Source organism: Monodelphis domestica, chromosome 1, assembly GCF_027887165.1.
Source record: "Monodelphis domestica isolate mMonDom1 chromosome 1, mMonDom1.pri, whole genome shotgun sequence".
NCBI classification, from domain to species: Eukaryota; Metazoa; Chordata; class Mammalia; order Didelphimorphia; family Didelphidae; genus Monodelphis; species Monodelphis domestica.
In genome coordinates this window covers 739,302,183-739,312,182 of record NC_077227.1, presented here as the reverse complement: position 1 = coordinate 739,312,182, position 10,000 = coordinate 739,302,183, and the positions used below count along the sequence as shown (strand labels likewise).

The following is a 10,000-nucleotide window of genomic DNA, read 5'->3' as shown; positions in this document are numbered from 1 at the left end:
CATTGTCATACTCTTTTCTAATCTCAAACCAATCAGTTGTTCAATGTTTGGTTCTAGTTGTTGGTTCTCAACCCACATACAGATTCCTCAGGAGACAAGGAGTATGATCTAGTATTTCCATCTCTTTGAGGACTTGCTACCTAGTGTTGTGCTCCACACAGGCAAAGGCTTTAGTGTGGTCAGTGAGGCAGAAGTAGATGTTTTCCTGGTACTCACTTACTTCCTCCATAATCCAGTGAATGTTGGCAATTTGGCCTCTGGTTCTTCTGCCTCTTTTGAAAACTAGCCTGCTCTTCTGGTCATTCTTGGTTCACACATTGCTGAAACCTAGCTTGCCAAATCTTGAGCAATAAACTCATGATTGGAGCCATAGTCAGTTCCAGGTCTTGTTTTAATTGTCTGAATAGAGATTCTCTAACTTTGGCTTCAAATTTCAATATTGAACATCCAGTGATATCCATATGTAGGGTTCAACAACCTTTTGGATTGTTGAAAAGAAGTGATTGGGAGGGTGGGGTGGGGGTAGCTAGGTAGCTCAGTGGATTGAGAGCCAGGCCAAGAGATGGGAAGTCCTGGGTTCAAATTTGGCTTCAGACACTTTCTAACCATGTGACCCTGGCAAATCCCTTGATTCCATTGCCTAGACTTACCACTCTCCTGCCTTAGAAACAATACATAAGGGGGCTCAGTGGATGGAGAGTCAGGCCTAGAGACTGGAGGTCCTAGGTTCAAATCTGTCCTCAGACACTTCCCAGCTGTGTGACCCTGGGCAAGTCACTTGACCCCCATTGCCTAGCCCTTACCACTCTTCTGCCTTGGAGCCAATACACAGTATTGACTCCAAGATGGAAGGTAAGGGTTTAAAAAAAAGGAAAAGAAAAAAAAAAGAAACAATACATAATATTGATTCTAAGATGGAAGGTAAGGGTTTAAAAAAAAGAAAAAGAAAATGAATGATTGCTATCTATGATCAATGAGTTATCTCAAGAAAATTCTATTAGTCTCTGCCCTACTTCATTTTTTACTCCACTGTCAAACTTGCTTATTATTCCCATTTTCTTTTGATTTCCTGCTTTAGCATTCTAATCTCCTATGATGAATGTGACAGCTTTTTTTAGCATTTTTTTAAAGAATTGATCAACTTTGGCATCGTTGAGGATGGACTCATTGGATTTGAGTAAATGTGATTCGGTCATTTTTGAGAATATACACCAGGACTGCATTTCTCACCCTTTTATTGCCTCCGAGGGCTACTCCATTTCTTCTATGGGATTCTTGCCCACAGTAGTGAATATAATGATCACTTGAATTAAATTCACCCATTCTTATCTATGGAAGGTCCCTAACATCCAAGGGGTTGATGATAAATCTCTCCATCCCCTGTTAGTCCACATCCACCTTACTTTGGTTCCTAGATCTTTCATTCCAGGTGCCTAGACAATATTGATCTGTACCACCTTGGGCTTTCCTTTCAGCACCAGACACATCCTTAGCTGAGCTTTGGCCTTGGAGCTGCCATGCTTCCCCAGGAACACGTTAGACACTTTCCAACCTGATGGGTTCATCTTCCAGTCTCGTATCTTTTTTCATTTTAATACTGTCCATGGGGTTTTCTTGGCAAAGATACTGGAATGGTTCGCCATTTTCCTCTCCAGTGGATCACTTTTTGCCAGAACTTTCCATTGTGATCTGTTCATCCTGGGTAACCCTACATGACATAGCTCATGGTTTCATTGAGCTATGCAAGTCCCGGCACCATGACAAGACAGTGATCCAGGAGGGGTGTCCCTCCTTACCTCTGCCTACAAGAATCACTCCCTCCCTTCCTTCAGATGCCACCTCTGGCACAAGCGGCTTCCTCATTCCACCAGTTTTTTGTTCCCTTCTTGCCCTCTGAAACCACTTTCATTTGCTTCGTGTGTGTATTATATCTCTATCTCTGTGCCTGTTACTTCCCACTCCCCTCACAGCTAATAGAATGAAAACTCCCTAAGGGCAGAGCCTGCTTCATTTTTGTCTCTAGAGCCTTCATGCCTAGGACAATGCCTGGCACATAGGGTCTAAACAGCCTAAGGGAAGAGGCTGTTCCACTTTTGCCTTCATACCCCTATTGCCTGGCATGGTGCTTGGCATTTGTTATATATAATAATAATAAATATAAGTGGCATCGTCATTTAATAAATGATCAGTGAATGAATGAACATGGGTTTCCCCTCGTGAATGATATTAGCACCATGAAGACGTTGGGGCCTAATGGATTTCATTTTTAAAAAACATATGGGCCACCACAGAGAAACCCACAGACATCCTAATGCTGAATCTGCCCCTGCACTCGTCAGTAGAGCATAATTATCATCTGTGCCATCCGTATGGAAGCACACCCAGAGATTACATGGTAGGAGACTATATGTGACATATATTTACACCCACAAGGAACTCTCCCTCTTCTAAGAATAGGCTGGTGAAGATGTCATTGAAATGTTTCTTCTGATCTCTAGCCTCAAAGCCATCATCCTCCTTTTTCTGCACCGTCTCACTTATTGGAAGCTTTTAAGTCACCAGGTGGGTGTCTTGAGTGCGGTTGGCAGTGAGAGTAGTCCTGACTGAGGGCTGTACCCAGTCACCCCTTCCATCCCTTTTTCTAGGGAAAATAGCAGGAGATTTTTCTAGAAGATAACATATTGGTCACCGAAGTTCTCAGAGACCATCTGCCAAGTTATAGAAGGGACTCTGCTCTGGGGTGGAGGCAAGAATGTCTTCACCAAACAAATTACAGATCTTTTAGGAGTCGGAGTACTAAAATATAGGGGCTGTGTTCGAGATGGTCAGGACCTGAAGCAGGAGCAGCCAACCTGTGGTCCTACGGCCATGGGAAGGAGGAAAATAATACTGGTCCCCATAAGTTGCATTGGTAGGGAGATAAAAATTCATCTCCGGTGCTTTGAAAGTTACAATGGTAACAGAATATTGAGACCCACAACAGCAGTGTGGTCAAGCCAGCTGACCCTTTGGACTCTACTCTTGAGACCCTGAGACCTGACAATTGGGCTTTGTTATCTAGAATCAGGCCTCCACATCATTTCCCAAACCATGACGCCCTTTGGGGATGCCCTCCCATTTAGCTCTCCTATATGTCGTCTTCCCCTATTAACATTCAAAGTATTAGATTTTAAGAATATATGAAAAAAAGAATATTCCAAAGGACTAAACTACATCAATGAATGTAGTGTGCTTTTTTATTTATTAAATTTTTGTAGCAGTTCATGCACCCGGTCTTTCTAGTCAAGGGCAGGGATTGTCTTGCTTTTTTCACTTAGCACAGTGCCTGGCATATATTAAGTACTTCAGAAATGCTTAATCAGTCCTCATTCATCCATGTTATGGATAAATTGTATGGATGTCAATGATGAGCACCACTGATGAATTCTGGCTCCTGCCCTTTGTCAGGTTAGCTGCTCTTATCCTAGAGCCATGTTGGTGAACCTATGGCACACATTCCAGAGAGGGCTGCTCTCCTCCCCATTTCCACATGCACCTGAGGACATTTCTCTCATCACTCTCCCCTTTGCCCAGCAGACCAATTGGAGCACTTGTCCCTCCCCTGTCTGGGGTAAAGGGGCAGCTTACATGTGGTAAAAGGGTGCAGTTTGGGCATTTGGTCTCTAAAAGTTTTGCCATCACTGTCCTAGAGACTGGGGATATAGTTGAGTGACTTCTCCAGCACCCATAGACAGACATTTCACTGAGTATCATTAAACGAGAGGCCATTGGCAGTGAATTCTTGATCACCTTGGCTCCAGAGCTATGGGCACTTTGGGTTAGATTAGGAACTTGAGGGACAGATGGTTGGTGTCTACCCAGCTTTTGCTTGAACATCTCCAGAGATGAAGAAACGCACTACTCCAAGAGTCACTTCTCTGCATCTAGCAGCATCATTAGCAGTTTTCCCCTTTACTAAGCCAAAATATCTCCTTCTGGGTAACTTGCAGTCATTGATTTCAGGCAAGATAATTTTTTTTAAGCTTTACTTTCTGTTGTAGAATTAAATCCATTCTATGCAGAAGGGTACTAAAGTCTAGGCAATTGGAGTTGTGACTTTTCCAGGGTCACACAGCTAGGAAATAAGTGAAGCCAGATTAGAACCCTGGTCCTTTTGGCCTGGCAACCCATCCACTGTGCTACCTAACTGCCCTCCCTCCAGCCTAACCCATTCTTGAGAGCATTCCCTACTGCAGTGCTTGATCATCTACAGAAAGGGAGCCCACCACCTCCATTCTTCACGATAGAGAGTCTCCCATCAAGCACCAAGCCATCCCAAAGTTCTGCAAGCAACCATCTCCCTTCACGGCCTTGGGGGAGGAAAGAAGAAGGACTCTCAGGAAGAGATGGGGGCTGGGAGTTGGGAAGGATGGCTATTCCAGGATGGAAGGCTCCCTTTCACCAGACTGTCTGTCTGTGTGCCTGGGCTGGACTCTGTTTAGACAGTGAAATATAAACGGATTTCTCTCTAGTCCTCCCAGCTGGTAAACACGGGAACATAAGCCCATCTCTGAATGAGGCAGACATTTTTTAGGCCCTGAGTCAGACCCAAGGTCTTGATCTGCTCCAGGGAGAAGCCAAAATAGACTCCTTTACAGTCTCCCCTTCTGTGGCTACCACAAAATGGATATTCTCAGGACATTTCCTGCTGGCTCGGGATGCTTCCACAGAAACCCAGCTAACCTGGAAAATGCTACTGATGGCAGGAAGCAGTCAACATCAGGATTGTCGGGCAGAGTGTCCGACAATCCAGGTCGGAGACCTGGTCCAGGTCCAGGAGACCAAAAAGGAAACGGCAGCCCTTCCTCCACACCCCAAAGCATGCCCTTTCCCCCACCTACCTCGGAGAAACAAGGGTCTGAAGGGCTTTTCATTGGCTCGAAGGCTTGGAAACGACATTAGAGATTGTCTAGCCAATCTGTTCATTTTACAGATGGGGAAACTGAGGTCCAAAGGAGCTTGAATGAGGCAATTTAGACTGATCACATTCTTGAATCGTGACCAACCTATTTATTTCATGATCTTTGTCACAAATTTAGCACCACTTGGGATGAGGATGGAATGGCGGATTTAGATCTGGAAGACCTGAGAGGTCCCGCCCCCCCCCCCCCATTTTATAGATGAGAAAGCAGGCCCAAAGAAATCTATGACTTGTTCAAGGTCACCCAGCTAATAAGAGTCAGAATTCGTTTTCAGAACTGGATATTCTGACTCCTGATCTCAGCCCAATGGCTTCATTTTACAGGTAAAGAAACTGAGGCTAAGCAAGGTCAAATTACTTGCCTGAAGTCACCCAGATAATAATGAGAGGCACTGGGATTTGAACCGGGTTTTCTTATTCTATGTGCAGTGCCTTTCTCATCCAACACAGTTCAAGTCCTCATTGATAATATACTTTAGTCTCCTGACCCCCATGATGTGTCTTTCACTGACCTTTGGGTCCCCAAGAATGTTGCATCTTCTGAGAGCCTGGAATACTGGAGTATACAGTCAGCTAGCCCCCCAGGGAGAGAGTGATGGTGTTAATGGAAAGGAAGTGAGGCGGAACAGTGGATAGAGTGCTGAGTTCAAAGCCAGCCCCTGTGTGCCCCTGGGCAAATCACTTAGCCCTGTTTGCCTCAGTTTCCTCATCTGTAAAATGAGCTAGAGAAGGAAATGGCAAACCACTCCAGGATCTTTACCCAGAAACCCCAAAAGGAGTCACCCAAAGTCTGACATGATTGAAATGGCTGAACCACAAGTGGTGCTAAAAAGAAGGACTTGGGGAGCGACGGTCCATGGAATTCTATATTTAAATACTCAAGGGGACCCATGATTCCAGCAACACAAATGTTCTTCCAGTGAGGCAGGGTGCAGCCCATCCTCTCACCCATGCCCTCTCATAAGTTTGCCACAGGGAGCCCCCCAAATATGCTGGTAGCCTCCCTCCTTCATTTCTCTTGGTAGCATGAGGGGGACCATCGAGGCAGTCTTACCATGTGACCACGCCCTCTTCTGGGACTTTTCCATCCGTCTCACACCTTTCACGCCATTTATTCAAAGTCCAGATCCTCACTGGTTGGGTGCTGCCACCTGCCCGCAGGCATCGTGCCCCTTGCCATTGCCCTCTGGGCAGTGCTCGCCTTTAATTTCTCAGATACTGTGTGGCGAGTAAATCAAGTCCTGCTCTCATGAATCCCTGGCTCTCCAAGGCTGTGCCAATGGAGCTAAGCCCCAGAAGGTTCTCTCCTGCTGGAAAAGCTTTGAGGATGGGCCCAGCCACCGCCCACGTCTGCTTTCTGTGGACAATCAATGAAGAATGGGGACGCTCAGTGCCGATAAGCCGGCCACATGGTGATAAATTCTTTGTCCTCAACGACCCATGAAACAAAGGAAAATACAAAATGGCGCCCATGACCGCCTCTTCGGGAAAGAGCTTTAAGACTGTGGACGCTTGAACCCAGTGCAGCCCTAAAACAGCTGAGCATGTAGAAGTGCTTCCCAGAAGGGCTCAGATAATTAACAGGGGTCAGATCCATAATCCACAATTAAAGGAAACTCGAACTCCTTGTCAGGCAGGGCAGGCCCTCCGCTTGGGTTTCATCCCTGACTGAAGGTCATGAACAGGGTGGAGAGCCCTGCTCTCCCACCAAGGCACCAAAGGGCCAGAATATTGGCCTAGAAGGATTGTGGTTGAAACCATGGGGCAGAGCTACCACCCAGGCCCCCATCGACCTTCCCCACCAGCAGGTTAATAGGACAGCGTGTTCCAAAGACAAATCTGTAAGGGCCGGGTTTGAAAGATCTCAGCAAGACTGGCTCCTTCTTCCTCATCTCTTGTGTTCACACTGAGCTTTGGAGTTTAGAGACCTTTCAAACCTTCTCTTTGTGGGCCCCCCAAACCATCATGACTTATGCTGGCCAAGGGAATCTTAGACCCATTTTACGGATGAAAGAACTGAAGAACAGAGAAGTGAAATGACTTGCCCAGGGTCATACAACTAATTAATGGTGAGCAGCATTGGGACTTGAGCTTGGATTGCCAGGGTTCTGAGCCTGGAATAGAGTTGGGATCTAGTCCAGCCCACAGTAGGGAGAGACTCTTCTCTGTAGCATCAGAGCCCCTATTCAAAGACCAGCATGGCAGAATGGATAAAGCATTTGACTTGGAAATCAGGAATACCTGGATTGAATCCTGTCTTTGTTGATTACATTAGGGAAGACACTTGTCTTTTCTTAGGCTCAGTTTCCTCACCTGTAAAATGGGGAGAATACCATCTGCAGTACTTACTTCACAGCATTCTTGAGACTCGGGTGATGAAGGAAAGCACACTATAAACTTTTAAAGCCCTATGGGGAGAGGTCAATTATTATTATGACCCAGGAAAGCCCGAGTTCAAATTCTGCCTGAGACTTTCCTAGCTCTGCAACTCTAGGCAAGTCCCCGAAAATCTCTTCCTCTCAGTTTCTTCATGTGGAGAATGAGGTGGGCCTCAGTGGTTCCTCAGGCCCCTTCTGGCTCCAGATCCATGCCTCAAGGGTCAGCCAGGGCTGAATTTTCTCTTTCTCTCCCCTAGGCACTACCACAGCATGGAAGTATTTACCCACTATGACTTGCTGAGCCTCAATGGGACCAAGGTGGCTGAAGGCCACAAAGCCAGCTTCTGCCTGGAGGACACAGAGTGTGATGGAGGTGGGCTCCCTTCTGGCCTCGGGTGAGGGGAGTGGGGTCAGGGGTTCCCCAATGAATGGGGAGTCCCCAGTGGCTTCCAAGTCACATCTTTAAGGCTGAGGAAAAGCCCCCTGCTTTTGTCTGAGCTGGAGAGAACCTCACAGACCCTTAGAGTGGGAAAGGGGCTCTGGTCACTTCGTCTAAGGTGGCATCTCTGAAGCGTGGTCATCCAGCCTCCATTGAAGACCTTGAGTGACGGGAACCTCACTACCTTCTCTAATAGCTTCACTACCTTCTCTAATAGCTCCAAGCTAAATCCGCCCCTGCAACTTTATCCCATGGCCCCTCGTTCTGCCTTCCAGGTCCAAGCAGTACAACCTAACTCTTTTTTCTTGTCTTTTTTTTTTAACACTTACCTTTCATTTTAGAATCAACATATGTATTGGTTCCAAGGCAGAAGAGCAGTAAGGCCAGGCAATGGGGGTAAGTGACTTGCCCAGGGTCACACAACTAGGAAGTGTTAGAGGTCAAATTTGAACCCAGGACCTCCCATCTCTAAGGCTGGTACTTTATCCCCTGAGCCACCTAGCTGACCCCAACCTAACTCTTTTTTCCATGAGAGTCCTTAAAACAAGTAAAGAAGGATGCCCCTAGGTCTTCCCTCCTTCAAGCTAAAGATTTCTAATTCCACATTCCTAAAGTCAGAAAGCCAGTGTGGTTTGCTTTCAGTGAGTCATGAGGGAAAGGAATTAGATATCTCCTAATCCATCTGTCCATGAGGGAGGGCTTGAGAGTTACAAAAAAGGCCACTGTAGGCTGGTTGTTGGGGAAAACTTCCAAAGAAAACTCTCCCTGTGGGGTGGGCTGTCTTAGGAGGCAGGGGATTGCCCCTCAGGCTCTGGGGGTCTTTAAGCCAAGGCTGAAGGACCACTCCTCAGGAATGTGGTCAAGAGAATCCCACCTGAGGCCCAATGGGTTGCCAGCCTCTCCTTCAACGCCTAAATACTGACATTTGGTCACTGAATCCCTGGACTGTTTGCAGAGCCCCTGCTTCAAGCCCTGCGGGGAACAAGGCTCTCTTTGTAGTTGGAGAAACAAGACATGCATCAAAGATAAACAATGATCAAAGAGACAGGACAATGCCTAAGCAGACAGGAGAGTTGTCATGGCATGTATGGGTGGACAAGCTGTGGCCCAAGGGCAGGGTACAGACTGGGGGGGGGGCTGGGGGGGCAGAAGAGCTGAGGTCACTGGCTTCAGCTATGGGGCCTTGGGCTGGGCCTGGGAAGATGGGGTGGATCTGGCTCTGCCCAGAGAACAGAGTGGGAACTTCTAGGCTGCTAAGTTATACATCTTTCTTTGTATGATATAATTTATACTTATTGTTGAAGGAATGAGATTTCAGTTAGTTGTTCCAGAGTGTGTTTGAGAGAGACAGAGGCAGCCAGGGACAGAGCTAGAGAGAGACAGAGAGACAGGCAGAGAGAGACAGAGAGAAGGAGACAGAAAAAGAGAAAGAGAGACAGGTGGGGGAAGAAAACAGAGAGAAAGAGGCAGAAACAGAGAGAGACAGAGGGAGACAGAGAGGAGACAGAAAAGGAAAAAGAAACAGAGGGAGAAGGGAAAGAAGAAAACAGAGATGGAGAGGGAAAGAGACAGAAACAAAAAGAAAGAAGGTGACAGAGGGACAGAGAGGGAGAAAGAAAAAAGGCAGAGAGATGAGGAAGGGAAGAGAGAGAAACAGAGAGAAAGACAGAGATGAGGTGGGGAGAGAGGACACAGAGGAAGAGACAGAGAGAGAGAGAGAGAGAGACAGACAGACAGACAGATAGAGACAGAGGCAGAGGCAGAGAGAAATGGAGATGGAGACAGACCGACAGACAGAGAGAGAGAGACAGAGAGACAGAGACAGAGAGACAGACACAGAGAGAGAGACAGAGACAGAGAGAGAGAGAGCAGGGAGAGAGAGAGAGAGAGAGGGAGAGAGGGAGAGGGAGAGAGGGAGAGAGAAGGAGAGAGAGAGAGAGAGAGAGAGGGAGAGGGAGAGAGGGAGAGAGAAGGAGAGAGAGAGAGAGAGAGAGAGAGAGAGAGAGAGAGAAGGAGAGAGAGAGAGAGAGAGAGAGAGAGAGAGAGAGAGAGAGAGAGAGAGAGAGAGAGGGAGGGAGGGAGAGAGAGGGAGAGGGGGAGAGAGAGAGAGACAGAGACAGAGACAGAGACACAGAGAGAGACAGAGAGAGAGAGAGAGAGAGAGGGAGGGAGAGGGGGAGAAAGAGACAGAGAGACAGAGAGAGAGAGAGAGAGAGAGAGAGA

The 10,000-nt window shown here is 47.0% G+C and overlaps 1 protein-coding gene across 1 annotated transcript in view; it reads left to right on the top strand.

The window, feature by feature from the left end:
• The window catches only part of LOC130456847 (lysyl oxidase homolog 2), a 130,424-nt gene that overhangs the window by 113,475 nt on the left and 6,949 nt on the right, over positions 1-10,000 (top strand). The window contains exon 11 of the mRNA XM_056814312.1: positions 7,596-7,711. Coding sequence (XP_056670290.1) covers positions 7,596-7,711 — 116 coding nt within the window. The remainder of the gene's footprint in view (positions 1-7,595; positions 7,712-10,000) is intronic.